This window comes from Indicator indicator, chromosome 6, assembly GCF_027791375.1.
Source record: "Indicator indicator isolate 239-I01 chromosome 6, UM_Iind_1.1, whole genome shotgun sequence".
Classification (NCBI taxonomy): Eukaryota; Metazoa; Chordata; class Aves; order Piciformes; family Indicatoridae; genus Indicator; species Indicator indicator.
This window is the reverse complement of record NC_072015.1, coordinates 24,405,110-24,427,912: the sequence shown is the minus strand read 5'-3', so window position 1 is coordinate 24,427,912 and position 22,803 is coordinate 24,405,110. Positions and strand designations below refer to the sequence as shown.

At 43.6% G+C, this 22,803-nt stretch overlaps 1 protein-coding gene across 3 annotated transcripts in view; it reads right to left on the bottom strand.

Moving 5' to 3' along the window:
- The window catches only part of RTTN (rotatin), a 74,061-nt gene that overhangs the window by 19,369 nt on the left and 31,889 nt on the right, over positions 1-22,803 (bottom strand). For all 3 annotated transcript variants that reach the window (XM_054381731.1, XM_054381730.1, XM_054381729.1), the window contains exons 26-36: positions 22,288-22,432; positions 20,218-20,372; positions 17,787-18,006; positions 16,215-16,343; positions 14,627-14,734; positions 13,203-13,361; positions 11,367-11,438; positions 10,351-10,543; positions 9,261-9,343; positions 2,727-2,838; positions 1,643-1,841 (exon numbers count right to left, since the gene is read on the bottom strand). In XM_054381731.1, coding sequence (XP_054237706.1) covers positions 1,643-1,841; positions 2,727-2,838; positions 9,261-9,343; positions 10,351-10,543; positions 11,367-11,438; positions 13,203-13,361; positions 14,627-14,734; positions 16,215-16,343; positions 17,787-18,006; positions 20,218-20,372; positions 22,288-22,432 — 1,575 coding nt within the window. The remainder of the gene's footprint in view (positions 1-1,642; positions 1,842-2,726; positions 2,839-9,260; positions 9,344-10,350; positions 10,544-11,366; positions 11,439-13,202; positions 13,362-14,626; positions 14,735-16,214; positions 16,344-17,786; positions 18,007-20,217; positions 20,373-22,287; positions 22,433-22,803) is intronic.

The window sequence follows — 22,803 nt, the reverse complement described above, 5'->3', positions numbered from 1 at the left end:
TCACCATAAGGTAGAACCTCCTGTGTTCCAGCTTGTACTTGTTGTTCCTTGTCCTATCACTGGGCACCACCACAAACAGCCTAGCACCTTCGTCTTGACACCCACCCCTCAGATATTTAGAGACATTAATCAGATCCCCTCTCAGCCTGAGAGCCCCAGAGCTTTCAGTCTCCTCTGAGGTTCAGCAGTATGAATCTGGTGCAAGGACAACTTAGGCAGCAGAGAGTTGTTTCAAACCAGTTAACCAACAGGAATTCCAGTGGCTGTTCCTGCCCTGACAGAAGTGGTTTGTTTGTATTTGATTGCTTATTTCCTTTGCTGTAGCAGAACAAACAGCTCTGTAATGGCATCAACTGTATGCCAAAGAGGAGTTGAGATTTTCTGTTAATTAATTGCAGCATGAAGAGCAATACAAAAGCTCTTGAAAAATCTTTTTAAAAACTCAACTCATTTTCATGCTTCACTTCAGGACTTCCAAACACTTTCTACAGATGAAAAAATTTGTTACAAAGGAAATGGAAACGTGGGATGCAATCTGGGGACTGTTTAGAAGTGGTTCCTTCTTTAGACTCTGGTGTTGTGTTTCTCTTCTCTCATCCTATCCTCTCCCAAACCTGGCAAGCAGTATTTACTCTTTCAGCCTGACTGCCCTTAGCACATCCTCAAGACATTGCATGCAATTCAAAGAAGAAATCACAAAAGGAACTGCAGTGATTTGAAGTTCTTAACGTCTGACTGTATCATGCACTGTAATTAAGACTTACCCCTCCCAAAAGGATGGCTAAACTGCCATCTGCCAAAACCCAGAGGAACACAGTAGTGCTGTAGAAGAAAGGCACCACAAATGGAATCACCAGTATCACAGAATGGCTTAGGTTGGAAGGGACCTTAGAGATCTACTCAAACCTCCCTAACATGGGCAGAGACACCTCTCAGCTAGCCCAGGTTGTTCAAGGCCTCATCCAGCCTGACCCTGAACACCCCCAGGGACTAGGCATCCACAACCTCCCTGGGCAGCCACCCAGGGCCACCCAGAGTCTCACCACCCTGGTACTGAAGAACTTCCTCCTCAGATCCAGTCTAACCCTGCTCTTCCTCAGCTTCGAACCACTCCCCCTTGTCCTGTCTCTAGACACCCTCATGGAAAGTCCCTCTGCAGCCTTCCTGGAGGATCCCTTCAGCTAGTGGAAAGCAGCTCTAAGATCCCCCCAGAAACTTCTCCTCTCCCAGCTCTCTTAGCCTATCCCCACAGCAGAGGTACCCCAGCCCTTGTGTCATCTTTGTGGCCTCCTCTGCACTCGCTCTAACAGCTGTGTCCTTCTTATGCCAAGGACACCAGAACCAGAGGCAGTATTGGAGATGGGGTCTCAGCAGAGCAGAGTGAAGGGACAGAATCCCCTTTCCTTGGCCCTGATGGCCTTTTCCTTGAGAAAGAAAAAAAAAAAAAAGGAACAAAAGAATCCAACTTCTTTTGTTGCTTTGCTTGTATGTTTTTTAAAAAGGTGTGTTTGCACTCTTCAGGAGCAAGCAGTGATCAATATATTTACCAGTTTTGGTAACAAACACTGGTAAATCTCGTCTCAAACTTTCCCCCTCTATCGCTAACACCTTGTTTGTAGTTCAGCAGTTATTGATCTTGTACCTGCTGAGAGCTGTTAGCAAATGTGCCTGTTGAAGAGCAATTCCAGTATCTTCTGGTGTGACAAGCAGCAGATTGTGCAGAAGGCTGCAAACAGCTGACAAAAGAGCAGGTGTGACCACAGCATAGTGTTTGGATGGAGTAGCAGGCATGGGAAAGTCATCCTGACTTGGAGAGTCTGTTGTGGTTGTATTGCTTTGACCTAGAATGTGGTTAATAAAAGAAAGAAAAAGTACAAAACACCAAAGATTAATTCCAGTAGTTAGAGGAAACAGATTGCTTTTTATTTTTCATGACACATCTGTGTTCCCTCCGCATTTCAAACATCTGCTAGAAGAAAACAAACAGCAAAACGACCAAGAAATCAAATACAAGAAAAACTGTGGGTTAAAATAGATCTGAAATAAACTGTTCCACCTACAATGCACTAATAATAGCTGAACAGTACATTTGGAAACATAAATTTGCACTTACTTCCTTACATAGCAGGGTATTTTATATTTGGGGATATCTCTCTCTACATACAGCATTTAAGATATAAGATATATTATTTTACTATTTTTTAATATACTAATTTTAGCTTTCTGCATATGAAGAGAATTCTGTGAACTGCTGGAGTGGGTCCAGAGAAGGTCCATCAAGATAATAGGAGGGCTGGAATACCTCTCCTATGAGAAGACAGGCTGAAAGAATTTGGGCTGTTCATCCTGGAGAAGAGAAGGCTCCAGGAGACCTCAGAGCTGCATTTCCATATCTGAAGGGGACCTAGAGGAAGGCTGGCGGGGGACTCTTTAGAAGGGCTTGTGGTGATAAGACAAGAAGCACTGGTTTGAAACTGGAGCAGGCTAGATTTAGGTTGGACATCAGGAGGAAGTTCTGCACAATGAGAGTAGTGAAACACTGGAACAGGCTGTCCTGGGATGTGGTTGAGGCCCTGTGCCTGAAGACATTCAAGACCAGACTCAATGTGTCCCTGTGCAGCCTGCTCTAGTTGAAGGTGTCTCTGCTGACTGCAGGGGGTTTGGACAAGATGCCCTTTGAGGGTCCTTTCCAACCCAGTGCAGTCTGTGAATCATTAAGGACTCACCTTGTGCCATGAGCCGGTCAGCTACAGTGCCAGGAATAAAACTGGCTGAATTCATGGGGACTGTTGTCTGCAGGTCACAAACACTGCCCAGTGGTGGTGATGCAGACTGGATCTGGAAAGACATGGAAAGGGAAAAAGCCATCTGTAGCTTTTGTATTTTGTTTGAAGGGTTGGGGGGAGCAATCACTGCAATCACCAAACCCACAAAGCCAAAACTGCTGTAAAAACTACAGTTCAAAAATCAACTGAATTCCATTTTGCTCAGATTTGTTTATATATAGTTTTTTATATATATATATATATATGGTGTATAAGCATCCAATAATTAAAACTATTTAAAGGTCACAAGAGTATGTAAAAAATCATAATATCTTTAAGATGTCTCTCAGCACAGGAATAATTCCTTTTAGGGCTTTACTTGTTGCAGAAGAACCATGTAGGTTCAGCAATAAAGTGGTTTGGGTTGGAAGGGACCTTGAAGACCATCCAGTTCCAAGCCCTCTGCCATGCGCAGGGACACCTTTCACCAGCCCAGGTTGCTCAAAGCTTCATCCAACCTGGACTTGAATACCTACAGGCAGGGGGCATCCACCACCTCCCTGGGCAACCTGTTCCAGTGTCTCACCACTCTCACTGGTAAGAATTTCTTCCTAATCTCCAGTCTAAATTTGCCCTCCTCAAGCTTCAATCTATTCTCTCTCATCCTATCACTTCAAGCCCTTGTATGTTCCTTCCTGGCTTTCTTGCAGCCCCCCTCAGGTACTGGAAGGCTGCTCTAAGGTTTCCTAGGAGCCTTCTCTTCTCCAGGCTGAACACCTCCAGCTCCCTCAGCCTGACCCGACAGGGGAGGTTCTCCAGCCCTCTGATCATCTTCATGGCCCTCCTCTGGATCCACTCCAGCAGTTCCATATCCCTCTTGTACAGGAGGCACCAGAACTGGACACAGTGTTCCAAGTAGGATCTCACAAGAGCAGAGCAGAGGGTCAGAATCCACTCCTTCATCCTGCTGGTCACACTGCTTTTGATGCAGCCCAGGACATGGCTGCCTTCTGGGCTGCAAAGATCTGCAGTATGAACAGCCTGCTACACCCCTGTTAAAACCTGATCAATGCCCACGTTACTGGAAATTCCTCCTCTTCATCCTTCTTATTCATCCATATAATTGACTCAATCTACATTTGGACTAAGATAGAAAGCCATTGCTGCAGCATTTAAGCTCAAATTTTTCATGGACCATTTGCTCCACTGAGAACATCAGCACTTGTCCATTTGTGCCAGGACACACTCAGATAAAAATACAACAAGGGCATCAGTCATCAACCAAAGGAGAACTTCCAGAGCCTTCCCACTGGCTGTTTCTCTTAACTCAAGTCATTTGATCCTTACATGTATTCATGGTGAAAACGTGAGGTATTTACATGACGAGTGACAATTTTACTGTCACACTAACCATGCCTCTTTACACTATTGGTCATATTGATCAATAATTAATTGATTAATTGATGATCAAGAGACTTGAACATCTCTCCTATAAAGAAACAACGAGAGAATGCATTGAAACTTGAGGAGGGCAAGAATGAGACTGGAGATGAGGAAGAAATTCTTTACAGTGATGGTGGGGACAGACTGGAACAGGTTGCCCAGGGAGTTCATGGATGTCCCCTCCCTGGAGATGTTCAAGGCCAGGCTGGATAAGGCCTTAAGCATCCTGGGCTAGTGGAAGCTTCGTGTCCCTGCTCATGGCAGGGGGTTTGGAACTGGATGATCTTCAAGGTCTCTTCCAACCCAAACCATTCTATCCCTGTACCTATATGGTTCTTCTGCAACAAGTAAAGCCCTAAAAGGAATTCCTACTGTGCTGAGAGACATCTTAAAGATGTTCTTATGAATTTATACAAACTTTCATGTACTAACGAATATCTTTTGCATCACAGAACTCTTTCTCCATCTTCTACAACTGTCTAAACACTTAAGGCAAAGAAAAAAAAATAAATGTTTAGCTATTCTAAGAAAAAAAAATCAACAGGAATAAAAAACACAGAAAAGTTTTATGTGGTTAGGAAAAATATCAGCTTCCTGCACTGATGGAACATTCCTTGTTGATTGCTTCACAGTGGGACATGGGTCAAACCCAGAATTTTCCTCCTACCTTAACAGAAAACACACAAAACATACAGTAACACAATGAAGTTGTTTCATAGAATCATAGAATGGTTTGGATTGGAAGGCACCTCCTAAAGGCATTCAGTCCAACCCCACAGCAGTCAGCAGGGACATCCTCCACTAGATCAGGCTGCTCAGAGCTTTGTCAAGCCTTGTCTTGAGTATTTCCAGGGATGGAGCCTCAACTACCTCCTTGGGCAACCTGTTGCAGTGTTCCAGCACCCTCATGGTGCAGAAAACTTGTTCCTAACATCCAATCTAAATTTGCTCTGCTCTGATTTCAAACCAGTGCCCCTCGTCCTGTCACTGCAGGCCTCTGGAAGCAGTCCCTCTGCAGCTGCCTTATTCACCTTCCAGGAAAGAAAAGATACCACCTTTGGTAAGGATGAACTGGGGGTCTGAGACATTCTATCTAGTAAAAGGATATTTACTACTGCCACCATCTTCTTTCTGGGAGCAAGGAAGCTTTATGTTGCTTAATAGTGAAACAGAAGACTCTGGACAAAGGTATAAGTGGGGGGAAAAAAAGGGTTGGGTAGGAAGGGAGATGACAACTGCAGATCAGAACTACTACAAAAGAATACAAAAAGTGTCTGAGTGGAGACAGGATAAATGTGAGGGGTTTGTAGTTTATCTGCTGGAAATGAATGAAAAGTCTTTTCTTAACCTCTGGTATAAAAATCCCTCTGGCATTGCTTTAATGGGTTTGCAGTGATTAATTCCATTCAGTTCCCTTTTCAAAGGTTTAAATCACTTAACTGTACAGCACTCTGGTAACCATGGCTCCAAAAAATACAACACACATTTCTATAAAATAGCAAGGAGGCATCATAGGAAAGAATGGCCTTGACTTAAAGCTAGCTGAGAAATGTCTGCAGATCTTTAACCTGTACCATTTTGAGCTCAGGTTTTTCAGTAACTGCTCTTTTTGCTAAGCGGTCCTGGGCACAGAACAGCCCTGGTGTAATTAATCAGTGTGAAGGAAATGTCTCCATGCTGATTGATGTTCTCAGTCATACACACCAAACACAACCCAATACACTGCTTAAAATAAGAATCTGTTCTCTGTATAATGATAGAATCATAGAATGCGTTGGGTTGGAAGGGATCTCCAAAGGGCATCCAGTCCAACCCCCCTGATCAGGTTGCTCAGAGCCTTCTTGAGCCTGACCTTGAATAGTTCCAAGGATGAGGCCTCAGTTACCTCCCTGGGCAACCTGTTGCAGTGTTTCACCACCCTCATGGTACAGAACTTTTTCCTCACATCCAATCTAAATCTGCTTTGCTCTCATTTCAAACCATTGCCCCTTGTCCGGTCACTTCAGGCCTTTGGAAACAGTCCCTCTGCAGCCTTCTTGTAGGTCCCCTTCAGATATTGAAATGGTGCTCTAAGGTCCTCCCAGAACCTTCTCTTCTCCAGCCTGAACACCCCCAGCTCTCTCAGCCTATCCTCACAGCAGAGCTGCTCCAGCTCTTGGATCATTTTTGTGGCCTCCTCTGGACTCACTCCAGCAGCTCTGTGTCCTTCTGCTGTGGACACCAGAACTGGAGGCAGTAATCGAGGTGGGATCTTACAAGAGCAGACTAACCCTGTGTGATAGCAGACAGCTCAATTAAAGTATGTGAAACCTGAAACCAGAAAACTGATTGTTTGGTTTTGTCAGAACTTTCAGGAAATATAAAAAAAAAAAAAATCCATCAGACCTTTTCTCTTCATAGAAAAGGATTCACATAATTTAGTAAAAAGACATCAGTTATGCTTTTGCAAAGATCTCCAGGATGCAGCTTACTGAAGAAAATAAAAAGCAATTTCAGCTTACTCAGAATGACATTCATGAAATTAATGGATATGGACTTATTTAGAAGAGCTGTTTGTGGGGTTTAAAAAAAATAAAAGTTATTTTAATATCAGTGAAGAGCTTCTGATATAAATAATTCTACTTGGTTTAATAGCTGCTAAGTCTCAATTATTTGTGCTTGCTGTCATCACATCTGTCCCCTACACAAGGAAAATGTTTTTCCCCTTCAGTAGGTGCTGCAGACTCCCTTCCATCTGTGATGGGTCCATCATGCCATCTAGTGGGCTTTGAATAGCTGCATCGTCCTACCACCAACACAGCAAATAAGAGACAAATTTCTACAACCTTTTGTTAATGACTTAGTTCATAGATCCATTGAATGGTTTGGGTTGGAAAGGACCTTCAAGACCATCCAGTTCCAACCCACTGGCATGGGCAGGGACATCTTCTGCTAGACCAGGTTGCTCATCCAGCCTGGCCTTGAACACCTCCAGGTGTATTTCCAATTTTCATAACATCAAAATGGAAAGCTTCAAGAGAAACAGTAGAAACATAAAATTTATACAGGAAGAAACTGCAAATCATAGAATGGCTTAGGTTGGAAGGGGCCTTAGATATTAAACCTATTGCCCCTCAGCACTGAGTATAACTGAAAAGAGCCTGGCACCTTCATCTTGACACTCACCCCTCAGAAATTGAGAGACATTGATCAGGTCCCCTCTCAGCCTTCTCTTCTCCAGACTAAACAGCCCCAGGGCTCTCAGCCTTTCTTCACAGCAGAGATGTTCCAGTCCCTTCATCATCCTCACCACTCTCCATTGGACTCTATCCAGCAGATCTCTGTCTCTCTTGAACTTGGGAGCCCCACGCTGGGCACAGCATTGCAGGTGTGGTCTCAGCAGGGCAGAGCACAGGGGCAGGAGAATCTCCCTAGACCTGCTGGCCACACTCTTCTTGATGCACCCCAGAACCCCATTGGCCCTCTTGGCCACAAGGGCACATTGCTGTCCCATGGGTAACTTACTGCCCACTGGGACTCCAAGGTCTTTCTCCATGGAGTTGCTGGTGCCTGGTTATTCCCTCTCACATGCAGGACTCTGCTTCTGAGCTGTGGTATCCTGGCTTCCATGTTGCACAAATGCTTATGCATAAATAAAACAGTTTTGAAGAAAATACACAATTACAAAACTGTCTTTCAGTGCAGCACGTCAGAGCTGCCTTGGATTTCTGCTGCCAGTCCTTGAAAAGATAAATTTTTATCAGATAACTAATGAATTAACATTCAAAAGCTTCTTCCACACCCTGATCTGATACTGCAAATCTCCTCTGGAACTGGAAGACTGTGTTTCAATTTCTCCTCCTTTCCATTTGCCATCATGACATACAACAGATGTTTACAGCCTTTCATTGCAGTCATCATCCCAGCCAGAAACAAACTTCCAAGCAGCCACCTGCCTTTTATTTTTCATGTCTGCTTTTGGGTCTGGCAAACACTTGTGCTACTTTTATCTTTTCTAAAAGCATTTTCTGAATCCAGAGATTGTTATGACACAGAAGATAATTTCAACCCAGTGCCCTTGGTGGTTTTGATTGATCCAGTTCTGTAGCTCTGTGGTGTAAATATAAGATCAGCCTGAAAGGACAGGTGGGATAAATGCAGCAGAAGTGACAACTATGGATGGAGACAACTGCATGGTGTCAATACAGCCAACTGCAAAGGAATCTCTGGGCAATGTGTTTTGCTGTGAGAAGCTGCAGAATTCATCATGGCCTTGTGCATGTAGTTAGTCATAATAAACTGTTTTCTTTCAAAATAAATTGTTTTCTTTATTTTTGCTCAGCTAAATAACCAGAAAACTTTTCTTTAGCACCTTAAAGCTACACAAAGGCCAACGAGTGCAAGATGGAGCAAGAGGAGGTTCTATAAGAACATATGGGAAAACTTTCACTGTGAGGGTGCTGGAGCCCTGGAGCAGGCTGCCCAGAGAGGCTGTGGAGTCTCTTTCTCTGGAGCCTTTCCAAACCCAGCTGGGTGCATCCCTGTGTGGCCTGACCTAGGTGATCCTGCTCTGGCAGGTGGTTGGACTGGATGATCTCTGGAGGTTCCCTCCAACCCCTGACATTCTGTGATACAGAGTAAATTTCAATTTAGTTTTACCTTTCGAATTTTCACTTTGAGTTCAGTTTTGGTTTATGTTTTGTTGTGATTTTTTTTTTGCAGTATTTGCAAGACTTTTGTATTTCCAAAGGCCTGCAGAGACAAGATGAGGGACAATGGTTTGAAATGAGAGAGAAGGAGATTTAGGTTGAATGTTAGGAACAAGTTCTGCACCAGGAGGGTGGAACAGTTTGTCCAGGAGGTAGCTGAGGCCCCATCCCTGAAGATATTAATGTTCAGGCTCGACAAGGCTCTGAGCAACCTGATCTAGTGGAGGATATCCCAGCTGACTGCAGGGGGGTTGGATTAGATGACCTTTGGAGGTCCCTTCCAATCCAAACCAGATTTAATGAGCAAATTTACATTTAATGAACAACTTTACATTTAAAATAAAGAGACTGCTCTCCAAGTTACCATAGTTTCAGCTGTCGACTGAGAATGTGAAGATTGGCTCTGACTGGATGGAGCCTTCCAAAGATTAAGAGAATCATCCAAATCTGTAGGAAAATAATGAATAAAATTAAAAATTGAACAACAAAACCCCCCAACAAAACCTCCCCCAAAACAAAATCCATTTTCTTTTTCATTTCTATAAGACAAGCAGAAAGCATACAAAGAGTATTTCAGTGAAACACTGAAATAGCCAAACTCATTTACCCTCCTGAGGATCTCAAAATGTAAATTTTCACCCCATTACCTATGAATTCTTATCCAGCAAATCCCTTGAACAGACAGGACTCACATAAAATATAACTTCCAGCAAAACAAAATACTCTGGGAAGAGCCACACTTAGCTCAAAATGCAGCTACAGAGCCTTTAGTGGTTTGAAATAGTTCAAATTTAGTTTTCTTTTATATGTACAAAAGTATTGAATATCCTGGGGGCTCCCAGCACAGACACAATTAACAGATGTCCTCATCTTCACAACACTTTGAATTGCACAGAATCACAGAACAGTAGGGGCCCTTCTAGGATCTTCCAGTCCAACCCTCCTGCCAGAGCAGTGCCACCCAGGACAGGTCACAGAGGAACACATGCAGGTGGGTTTGGAATGTCTCCAGAGAAGGAGACTCCACAACCTCTCTGGGCAGCCTGCTCCAGGGCTCTGTCACCCTCACAGTGACAAAGTTTTCCTTTCTGTTCCCATAAAACCTCCTCTGCTCCAGCCTGTACCCATTGCCACTTGTCCTATCATTGGACATCCCTGAACAGAACCTGACTGTGTCTTCCCGACACTGCCCTGCACATCCTTATCAACAGCAATGAGGTTACCCCTCAGGCTCCTCTGCTCCAAGTTAAGGGGCCCCAGCTCCCTCAGCCTGTCCTCAGCAAGGAGATGTTCCACTGCCTTCAGCATCCTTGTAGCTCTGTGCTGGACTCTTTCAAGCAGTTTCCTATTTACGTTCCTAGTTTATATACTCTTTTTTGAGTTCCATTTGAGGCAAGTTACTCAAAACCAGAAGTTATTTAAGCAGGTTCATAACACTAGGAGGTTACACTTACCAGTTACAGCACCTTTTTCTATGAGGAGGTTGTCTTCCTTGGAAGAATTCCAATCAAACATGTAACATCCTAAGTAGCAGTGTTTCACCATCTGATTCACATGTTCGTAAAAGTGGTAGTGGTACAAAAGGGCCTTAAGTGCAGGTTTGCCTGTCTGAGAGAGGCCAGTTTCTTCATCATGCACACAGGGACCCTGAAGACAGAAAATTCACAAACATCATTTCTTGAAATGAAGCTTTAACATTCAAAAAACAGTCAAACTGAAAGAGGAGAAATGTCTCTCACCACTAAGTTGATCTAATGCAGAAAGCAGGAGATAACACTGGGCTTGGAGGAGTCAGCTGATGAAAACTCAACGTGAGCCAGATGCTGGGCTGCGTCCAAAGGAGTGAGAGCAGCAGGACACCATGGGGATTCTACCCCTCTGTTCTGCTGAGAACCCACTTGGAGCACTGTGTGCAGTTCTGGTGCCCCCAGAGTAAGAGGGACATTGAACTGCTGGAGTGGTGTCTGAAGGGGGCCATGAACATGGTCAGAGGGGTGGAGCACCTCCCCTACAGGGACAGGCTGAGGGAGCTGAGGTTGTTCAGCCTGGAGAAGAGAAGGCTCCAAGGAGACCTAACAGCAGCCTTTCAGTACCTGAAGGGGGCTACAAGAAGGCTGCAGAGAGACTATTCCAAAAGGCCTGCAGTGACAGGATGAGGGGCAATGGCTTGAAATGAGAGAAGAGCAGAGACTGGATGTGAGGAACAAGTACCACACCAAGAGGGCAGTGGAACACTGCAACAGGTTGCCCAGGGAGGTGGTTGAGGCCCCATCCCTGGAGATATTCAAGGTGAGGCTGGACAAGGCTCTGAGCAACCTGATCTAGTGGAGGATGTCCCTACTGATTGCAGAGGGGTTGGACTAGAAGCCCTTTGGAGGTTCCTTACAACCCAACCCGTTCTATGATTCTATGCTAAATAACACCTCTCTGTAGCACTGTGACCTTCCTCATCAATGCAGCAGTCACTCACTTGCCAAAGACCATCTTTGCTGTCTTCTGGAGGAATTGGAATCACAAGGAGATTTTGTAGAATAAAAGCAGCCTGAAAGAAATGAAAGTGTCAAGATTGCCATCTAACCATCACACTTCAAAAAAACCCTATCAGATTGAACAGCACAGTCTACATATTCCATTGCTTCAGGAATTTCATATTCATATTGGGAGAGAAAAAATAATTAGAAAGATATAACCTAAAAATCCCTCAAACTTCACCTGTGATAGATGTCAGTAGGGCAAGGTATAGGAGGAGGCTGGTAAGGAAAAAAAAAGGCAAGAAAGAGATGGAATAGAAATTCTTTATTACATTAATTTTAATACCTTTTTTAATATATAAAATACTTCTAAGCACTATTCCAGTACTGTAAATCCTGCTGAATGTGAATTGCATAGCAACAAGTACTGGAAAAAAAATCCCTCAGCAGGAAAGTCTGGATAAGTGTTCATGACCCTTCACTCCATTGTCCTCAGCACTTGTTTTTTGATTATTATAAAAAATTGGGGGGTTATTATGATAAAAAAACTGGGACAATGCAGGAGACACATTGGGACAGACACATGCATCCCAAATATTTTCCTAACTGCATGGACATGTGTTTTTCTGATTTATATCACACAGATATCACATGGATTTATGGGTGGACTGAAAGTGCTTTTTTGGTATTCTGTCAATCTTTGTCGGTGGTTTGACTCTTATGAGAGTATTAAAATGGTTTGGAAGGTAAAGAAAACAAGGAAGCAGACATTCCCAAAAGCATTTTGCACACACACATTTAAAATAGTACTAGGGAATATGCAATTAAGTGAGCAACAAAGCTGAGAAGAGACTCACATACACATGAAGAAGCAGATGAAGAGAGGTGATTCAGCCACTCTGCTCTGCTTTACCAAGACCTCACCTCTAGTATTGTGTCCAGCTATGGGACCCCCAACACAATAGAGACATGAACCTGATGGAGGGGGTCCAGAGGAGGACCACAAAGATGATCAGAGGGCTGGAGCAACTCCCCTATGAAGACAGGCTGAGAGAGTTGGGGCTGTTCAGCCTGGAGAAGAGAAGGCTCTCTTAAGGAGGCCTTAGAGCTACATTTCAATATCTGAAGCAGACCTACAGGAAGGCTGGGGAGGGACTCTTTAGAAGGGCTTGTGGAGACAGGACCAGAGGCAATGGTTTGAAACTGGAGCAGGCTAGATTTAGGTTGGACATGAGGAGGACGTTCTGCACGGGAGTGGTGAAACACTGGACCAGGCTGCCCAAGGATTGAGGTTGAGGCCTCATCCCTGAAGACATTCAAGCTCAGCCTTGCTGTGTCCCTGTGCAGCCTGCTCTGGTTGTAGGTGTCCCTGCTGACTGCAGGGGGGTTGGACAAGATGCCTTTTGAGGGTCCTTTCCAACCTGATGCAATCTGTGAATCTATGAATGGCACAAAACAGCCATTGCAGTCTGGGCCATTTTGCATTATTTTAGCAGCTTATTTGTCTGCCTGGGAGCTTTGTGCATTAGTGGTGAGCTTGGTAGAGCAGGGTTAATGGTTGGACCTAATGATCTCAAGGATCTTTTCCAATCTGAATGATTCTATGATTCCATGAGTTCATTTCTGCTTTTACACCAGGCAGCTGCTTTTGCTGCTTCTTGTGTAATTCTAAAGAAGCAGCTAAACCTTTAATCAGGCAGCATTTAACTTACAAAGCAGTAAAATACCATGCAGCATCAGATAAGAGATATACAGAATAAACTGAAGATAAAATAAACATGAAATAAAAATCATGTGAAAACAATCATGACAACAGAAGGACACAAGAAACTCACCTCCCTGCGTACCATGCTACACTCAGCCTGGTCCAGAAGGATGTTTATCACTGTGCCCCACAGCCCTCCTGAGATGTTCTGGCAGCTTTCTGCTAAAGCAACACATCCTATTTCAAGGGATGTAAGAGCTGATCCTATTCCAAGTGCTGTGAATCTCACCTAGTAACACACAAACACAACACCAAGGGATTATTTCTTACAACAATTAGCAACACACTGTTTGAACTGTTCAGTTGGATCAACTGGAGCTGCAGCAGGTTGGAAAAGGCCTTTAAGATCATCCAGTCCAACCATTCTCTAACTCTACCAACTCTGGGGCTAAACCATGATCCTCAGCACCATATTTCTGTCTCTCTGAAACACCTCCATGGATGGGGATTCAACCACCTCCCTGGGAGCCTGTTTGAGAACCCTTTCATTGAAGAAGTTTCTTCTAATGTCCAACCTAAACCTACCTTGGTGCCATTTCCTCTCATCCTATCACTTGTTACTAAGCAGAAGAGACCAAACCCCACCTGGCTCCAACCTCCTTTCAGGGAGTTGTAGAGAGCAATGAGACCTCCCCTCAATCTCCTCTTCTCTAGGCTGAACAACCCCAGTTTCCTCTGCTGCTCCACACCAGCCCTGTTCTCCAGACCCTTCACCAGCTTTGTTCCCCTTCTCTGGACGTGGTCCAGCCCCTCAATGTCCTTCTTGGAGTGAGGGGTCCAAAACCGAACCCAGTACTGAAGGTGCAGCCTCACCAGTGCTGGGTACCAGTGGACAATCACCCCACGTGAAGTGAGGAGAAACAAGAAAACAAGAAAAACCATTTCTGAACTCTGAGGATTCAGAAGCCTCCAACAACATCCTTCTCCTTTTCTCCTGATGTGCTCTCCCAGCCCCTGCAGCAAGTGCTGTAGATGAAAACCTCCTTTCCTATAATTCTCTGTCCCTGTACTCAGAATCACGACTCTGTGTACATAAAAACGACAATTAATAAAATAGATCTTTTAATAATGATGAACCGTGAGCCAGCCTGCGATATCCTTCACCCGTTAGCACTTTAATATAGATCTCTTTAGCAAACTTACAGATCTTAACAGATCTGCACCAAAGCATTTATTACGCTTGCTCTGAAGTTGTAGTTCCTGTAAATGTCTCTGCTTTGCAGCTAATAACAGCAATGTCAATGCAAACCGGCTGTGAATCACCATCCTCAGTGACTAATGAGAGCACAGGAGACAAGAAGATGCAGGGAACGATTTTTCAGATGTTGATATGGAAACATTCTCCTTCACTTTCTGGCTACTGTTATTTAGGATATAGTCAGTAGTATTTTAAACAACACAATAGTTTCCATAGGAAATAAATTAATGAACCCAAAACTTTGCAAATACTTCAGGATCAAAAGAAGACATCAACTTAGCGTTGCATCAACTAACCTCAGGGTCTCTATCTACCCACAAAGGAACCAACCATGCCAGACCTAGATGAGAAGATGCTTGTTCTTCACTGTTATCATAAGGCAAAGACCAAAGAGATATCCAGTCCTGAGTAGAAAACAGAAAATAAATTAGTACAATTATTTTATTACTGTTTTGATACCAATTATACACTGGAACACTTTAAATGCACACAGCACTGATATTTCAAGGACTCAGAATGCCTTGGGTTGGAAGCAACATAGAACATCATCTAGTTCCAACCCCCCTGCCATGGGCAGGGACACCTTCCACTAGCTCAGGCTGCTCAAGGCCTCATCCAACCTGGACTTGAATACCTCCAGGAAGGGGACATCTACAACCTCCCTGGGCAACCTATTCCAGTGTCTCGCCACCCTCACTCTAAAGAATTTCTTCCTAATCTCCATTCTCAATCTGCCCTCCTCAAGCTTCAATCCATTTCCTCTCATCCTGTCACTACAAAGCCCTTGTAAAAAGTCCCTTTTTTCAGCAAAAAGATTTTGATTCTGACTCTGTAAACATAAATTTAACCTGCTGATTTAAGCTACTGAATCAGATTCTATTCGTATTGCCTTCTTCATAGAATTAGGACAGCAGTGCTAAAGAGAGAGTAAATATTTGACTTGAAAGACTGGAATAATTTGTTCTATTCCAAATGTACTCCTTACATATTTTAGTTTTATTTATCCTTAACATTATCTTTCTCTCACATTATAAACATGCAGAAAACTACCAGATTAAAACATGCAATTATTTCTTAGATCCTACAGCATTCTTTTTCTTTATGCACCCATCAGGTGATTACATAAAGTCCTGCAGACTACCACATAAGCACTCAGCTACAGATCACAGGAAATGAAATTTGACTTTGCAAAGTAGCTTATTTAATTCAGGTTAAAAAAATTCTGCATCTGTGCAAAATGCTCTGGTTAACCATTGCACAAACACCACCTTCAGCTCATGATAGCTGAAGTTTTATGTCTGTGTGTATGTCTTCTGACCGTCTCAGTCCTATATATCATAGAATCATAGAATGGATTAGGTTGGAAGAGACCTTGAAGATATTCTAATCCAACCTCCCTGTCACGGGCAGGGATGCCTCTCAGCTAGCCCAGGTTCCTCAAGGCCCCATCCAACCTGGTCTTGAACATCTCCAGGGAGGAGACATCTACAACTTCTCTGGACCATCCATTCCAGAGTGTTGCCACCCTGGTAGTAAAGAATTTCTTCCTAAAATCCAATCTAAACCTATTTTCCTTCAATCTAAATCCATTTCTGACTGATGTTTCATTTGGGGCAGTGGATTTTGCATGGATCCCCGCAGTACACACGATATTGATAACAAAAAGCACAATGTTTTACAGTCTTTGGATCTGGGGGAGGAAGACCATTAACATTCAAAATGAAATACAAAACATAGGTCAGCCTAGCAAGACCAGTGAAATGGGTGGCACCAAGCTCTGCGATCCGGTTGACAGCTGGAGGGAAGGGATCCATCCAGGGGAACTTGGAACAGATTTGAGAGGTGGGCCCAAGCTAGCCTCATGAAGTTCAACAAGGCACTCACCATATCCTTGGCTTGAGCCATCATTTCATGGGATAAGTGAAGCAAGCAGAGGACTGTGCTCTTGGTAACCCCTTTCCCCATGAAGGACATCGCGTTTCCTCCCCATTCAACGTAAAAGGAAGAGATCACCTAAAAGGCCATGGGGGGGGTACAAGGTCATGGTGGCTTTACTGTATGCAGTATACAGGGAGAGCACAAACTGTCCTACACACAACTAAAGAATGATTTAAATTCATGAAAAGATGGTAGAGTTGTAGAACTAAAGAAATTCTTAAAATTCAGCTGAGTCATTCACTCAGGAGATGGTTTCCCCTATGGTTAAACCACTGAAGCTCAGTGGTTTTTATTTGCATCTTCATCAAATGAGGTGGAGCTTAATAATAAGCACAATACTCAACAGACACCTGAAAGTTTTGATGGAAACAATCAGTTTATTTTAACTAGGTCTTTAGGCTGTGTTTAGAATTAAAAATACAATTTATTATCAAAATTCTCATTCAAGGAAAAGGGTAATTTAGATCTGTTTCAGTGACTTGAATCAGAAGAAACAGAAGAGGGTCCTACATCAAATTCTAATGAACAGAAGTCACAAAATCACAGAATGTTAGGAGTTGGAAGGGACCTCTACAGATCATCCAGTCCAACCCCCTTGCCAAAGTAGGATCACCAAGGGCAGGTCACACAAGAACACATCCAGGCAGGTTTGGAAAGTCTCCAGAGAAGGAGAATAAAGGTCACTGGATCATAACACAAAATGAACTGTCTCTGACCAAATATCAAACCATACATTTGAAAGTAGAAGGAATGCTGCATTCAACAGAACACACACAAAAAGATTTTCTAAAAAATAAGAATCTTAAAACTTACACTTCTAGATGTATTTTTCTCCTCAAAGCATGTCAATTTAAACCTATCCATGTTTCATTGAATCACAGAATGCTAGGGGTTGGAAGGGATCTCTAGAAATCATCCAGTCCAACCTTTACACCAAAGCAAGATCACCCAGGCCAGGCACACAGGAACACATCCAGGTGTGGCTGGAAAGTCTCCAGAGAATGAGACTCCACAACCTCTCTGGGCAGCCTGCTCCAGGTCTCCAGCACCCTCACACCTCACACCAGTTTATACCTCGTGTTCCTTGTCCTATCACTGGGCACCACAAAGTGCCAGTTACCAAGAAACAAAACCAAAAAAAAGCCAACACATATCTATTTTTCATCTTGCTTGCATTGTAACCACTTTATATCAGCATTTAAACAGGGGATGAAGACTCACACAATACAATCTAGCATCATTAATACAGACACACAGCACACAACATAGAATCACAGAATCATACAGCGGTCTGGGTTGGATCTTCAAAGGTCATCTACAGTAAGCAGGGTCATCCTTAACTAGATCAGGATCATAGACTCCATATTTTTACTATTTACTTACCAAAAAAAAGCATGTTTCCCACCCGTGTTTCTAGTGATGATAGTCCCTATGAGTAAAAGCTAAACCTGACAGTGCCATTAGTTAAGCAGATCCTTGCCAGTACTCAACCCAAAAGCTAACTTCTAAGCGACTCACCTCGAGCAGACCTGTTAAGTATTTCTCACAAATGGTGCCAGGTTCAGCTGCAGCAGAGTAGGTACTCCAGCCTGGAAGTGCAGTGACATGAACCATTCCTCCTAATGTTCTTTCCAGTGAAGGAAGCCCATAAAAATGTGGGGCATCTGTCAGCCTTAAGCACTGCAGCAGCATCAGAGCCAACTCGGTCCTGAAAGAGCCTGCGAGCTCCAAGCCCTCTCTGATTTCATTGTTAAAAAACAAAGAGACACAAAAAAATCAGCTGTCAATGCGAAGCTTTTATAAGGAATCATTTCACAAGAGGTCAATGCTTCATGCTTCTTATACTTAGTGTATGAGTCTCAGCATCTCAATTAGTTACTATTGGTTGATGTCCAATTTAATTCCATGCTACTCTGTGCGTTTCCTAGTTTCACCCAGGTTCTGAAAGCATACTGCAGCAGCTGATTATAACAGTAAAAACAAGATATAACTCTATTATCATTCAAATGAGATAGAATTCTAATTATTAAGGAGCATGTAAAGAGTGAGAAGAGTGAAAGATTGAAGACTATGAATAAGGTAAGAAGAAGAGCTGCAAAGCTTAGCTACATTTCTACTTGTTCTGGTTCAAGAGACAAGTTCAGATGTATGAATATAAACTTGAATATGTGAAGATATCTACTCGAATATGTGAATATTTGAATAGCTAGTTGAATATTTAAATGCATTTGAGTAGGTATTTGACTTTATGAATATTTTGACTATTTGAATATGTGCAACACAGGAAGTTCCACCTCAACCTGAGGAGAAACTTCTTGCCTGTGAGAATTCTGGAGCCCTGGAACAGGCTGCCCAAAGAGGTTGTGGAGTCTCCTTCTCTGGAAACATTCAAAACCCACTTAAATGCTTTCCTGTGTGGCCTGCTCTAGGTGATCCTGCAGCAAGGTTGGACTGGATAATGTCTAGAGGTCCCTTCCAATCCCTATCATTCCATGATTCTGTATTTCCTGCCAAGCACCATCAGCGTAGAATTGAGGTAGGTATAAAATAGAGGAGTGTGAGATATAAGCAGCATGAATTTCTGTAAGCCTTTTTTTCCCCCCCATCTGTCAAAATTGTTAGAAAATTAATAGCTGCATAGGAAAAATTAAGATTACACTTTGAAAGTATGTTTACAAACATTTGTTTATATCAGTGCCAGAACAAATCTATCTTAAGCTGCAATTTTAGTACCTCTTAGAATATATCTTCATAGAGAGATTAAGTGTGGGAAGATTTTGTATTGGAAACTCTGAGGAAACCAGAAAACAAACCCTAAGAGAAATTGATTCCTGTGTTTGCTTAATTGACAGAAAGAGTTTGGAACAGTGTGCTGCAAGTAGCTGTCCCATGTAAACATCACTGTGCACTGCTACACTGGAAAACATTTCATGGTATTTCAAGCATTGTAATCATAGAACTGTTTTGATTAGAAAAGACTTCTATAATCATTGAGTCCAGCTCTCAGCTGAACACCACCATGGCCATTAAACCATGTGCCACAGTGCCATGGCCACATGTTGCTTGAACACCTCCAGAGATGGTGACTCCACCACCTCCCTGCACAGCCTCTTCCAACATCTCACCACTCTCTCAGGAAAGAAATTTTCCCTAATCTCCAATCTAAAGCTCCCCTGGCACAACTTAGCCCATTTCCTCTCATCCTATCATCCAATACCAGGGAGAAGAGACCAATCTTCACCTTGCTCCAACCGTCTTTCAGAGAGTCAATGTTTTACTTCACTACAGATAAATGCCACACAATCAACCAAGCTGTCATTTGCTTGTGCAAGTTTTCAGTGCTCATCTTCTCCCTGCAATCAGTTTAATTACTGTTTACTGAAAAATTACTGCTAACACATCCTCCTCCAAGTTTTCTTCCTTATTTTGGTCCGGAAAGGCCTATCTGATGTTGATCTGGATTTCAAGAGGAGTATAGTCCATTTATACAGTTTAAAATCATAGAGTCATAAAATTGTTTGGCTTGGAAGCAACCTCCGAAGGGCATCTTGTCCAACCCCCCCTGCAGTCAGCAGGGACATCCTCCACTAGATGAGGTTGCTCAGAAACTTGTCTGGCCTCACCTTGAATATCTCCAGGGATGAGGCCCAAACCACCTTCCTGAGCAACCTGTTGCAGTGTTCCAGCACCCTCATGGTGCAGAACTTGTTCCTCGCATCCAATCTCAATCTGCTCTTCTCTCATTTCAAACCAATGCCCCTCGTCCTGTCCCTGCAGGCCTTTGGAAATAGTCCCTCTGCAGCCTTCTTGTAGCCCCCTTCAGGTCCTGGAAGGCCAACCAATGGTTGAGTCACGATGCAATTCTATTCAAATGCTGACTGAGATACAGCAGCAGCAGACATTGTGATGCCCTGTCAGAATTACAAAGGCAGGTCTATTTCCACTGTACCTGTCAGTCACTGACATGGAACAAAACAGCAGCGTGTTAAAAAGATGAATCAGTTCTTTATCTAGCTGCTGCCTGACAGCACTCAGCATTTCATCAGCTTCATCCCGTGCTTGAGATTCTGGCCGCACCAGGAGGCCTAAAAGGGATTTTGGCTTCTAAAAAGAAAGAAGAAAGTCAGTCACAGGACACATTGTTTAAACCCTATTTCAGTCTCCACAAGAAAGCCATCTTTGCTGTTCAGAGCTTGCAAATCACACAGAGCAGAAATCACAAATTCAGAGTCATAGAATGGTTTGGGTTGGAAGCAACCCTAAAGATCATCTAGTTCCAACCCCCATGCCATGGGCAGGGACACCTCCCACAAGCCCAGACTGCTTAAGGCCTTAGCCAGCCTGCCCGTGAATACCTTCAGGGAGGGGATATCCACAACCTCCCTGGGCAACCTGTTCCAGTGTCTCACCACCCTCACTGTAAAGATTTCTACCTTATCTCCAGTCTAAATCTGCCCTCCTCAAGCTTCAATCCATTCCCTCATCCTGCCACCACAATACCTTGTAAAAAGGTCCTTCCCAGCTCTCTTGTAGGTTTCCTTCAGGTACTGGATGGCCACTATAAGGTCTCCTAGGAGCTCTGTCTTCTCCAGGCTGAACAGCTCTAATTCACTCAGGCTGTCCCCATAGGGAAGGTTCTCCAGCCCTCTAATCATCTTTGTGGCCTCTTCTGGACCTGCTTCAGCAGTCCATGTCCTTCTTATGCTGAGGGGGGCACCAGAACTGGAGGTGGAGTCTCACGAGAGCAGAGTAGAAGGGCAGAATCCCCTCCTTCATCCTGCTGGTCACACTCCCCAGAGCCTTCTCCAGCCTGAGCAGCCTCAAATGTTAACAGTTAGCTGTGTCCTGTGTGCATATTTACTTATGTATCTAGCATATGTATAGTCCTCTCTACATATAAAGCCCTGCACAACTAACTGCTGCTGGTTTATACAACCATATTTCCACATTGACCACACCACAAGACAGACCCAGGTGGGTGTTCTTAGCTTCTGGCACACAGAATGTTTGAATTTAGAGGGGTAATTCATACAGTAAGGTCAAGAAGGAAATTTACTCTTGTTCAGAGTTAACTCCCCCAAGCACTACAACTGCAGCACCGAGCACAAAGCAGCAGAGCTGCCTGGCTGGAAAGCAGCTCCACAGAGAAAGATCTTGGAGTCACAGTAGACAGCAAGTCCTGCATGGGACAGCGATGTGCCCTGTGTCTGAAAGTGCCACTAGTATCCTGGGGTGCATCAAAAAAAGAATGTCCAGCAGGTCTAGGGAGGTTCTTCATTTCCCTCTACTCTGCCCTGATGAGACCACACCTGCAATACTGTATCCAGTTTTGGGCTCCCTAGTTCAAGAGAGACAGAGACTTGCTGGAGAGAATCCAATAGAGAGCCACAAGGATGATTAGGGGACTTGAGCATCACCCCTATGAAGAGAGACTGAGAGCCCTGGGGCTGTTTAGTCTAGAGAAGAGACGGCTGAGAAGGGATCTGATATATATCAATATCTATCAATATCTGAAGGGTGGGTGTCAAGTGGGGGAGGCCAAGCTCTTTTTAGTGGTGTGCAATAATAAAACAAGGAACAACAAGTATAAGCTTGAACATAGAAGATTTCACCTCAACAGGAGAAACTTCTTAACAGCGAGGGTGATGGAGTACTGGAGCAGGCTGCCCACAGAGGTTGTGGAATTTTCTTCTCTGGACATTCAAAACCTGTCTGGATGCATTCCTGAGCAGACTACCCTAGGTGATCCTGCTTTGGCAGGGGGGGTTGGACCTATTGACCTCTGGAGGTCCCTTCCAGCCTTTAATGTACTGTGACACTGTGATTAATACCACAGGATCTGCTATTCCTTGCTTTTATGAAGAGTGCTTCTCTTTGAGGAACTCAGCGGAAACAAAGCAGCCAACCAGTTCACAGCTGACTTCTTAGCCATATAGAATCATAGAATCAAGAAGGTTGGGAGAGAACTCAAAGATCATCGAGTCCAACCTGTCACCCTACACCTCATGACTATTCTTACATTTTTAAGCAATGATTTCAAGATCCACTTCAGATGTTCTGCCTCCAGATTTGATCTCTGCTCTCTAAGCAATTTATTGAAAAATCTTAAGACGTCTACCAGAAGCTTCTCGTCCTCTGCAGAAGCTGGAAGCACTTGCAGAAACCTGCAATGCAAACAGAAAAATATTTGCAGCATGTGAAAGTGGAGTTTATGATCTCAACTTAACAGGACTGAAGTCACCTAAAAATGTGAAATTACATAGATAAGTATATTGCATATATTTATATATGACAAGAAGGATATGGAGGTGCTGGAATGCGTCTAGAGAAGGGCCACCAGGATGATCAGAGGGCTGGAGCTCCTCTCCTGTGAGGACAGACTGAGAGAGTTGGGGGTTGTTCAGTCTGGAGAAGAGAAGGCTCTGAGGAGACCTTGTTGTGGCCTTCCAGTATCTGAAGGGCGCTACAAGAAAGCTGGGGAAGGACTTTTTAGGGTGTCAGGGAGTGATAGGACTAAGGGGAATGGAGCAAAAGT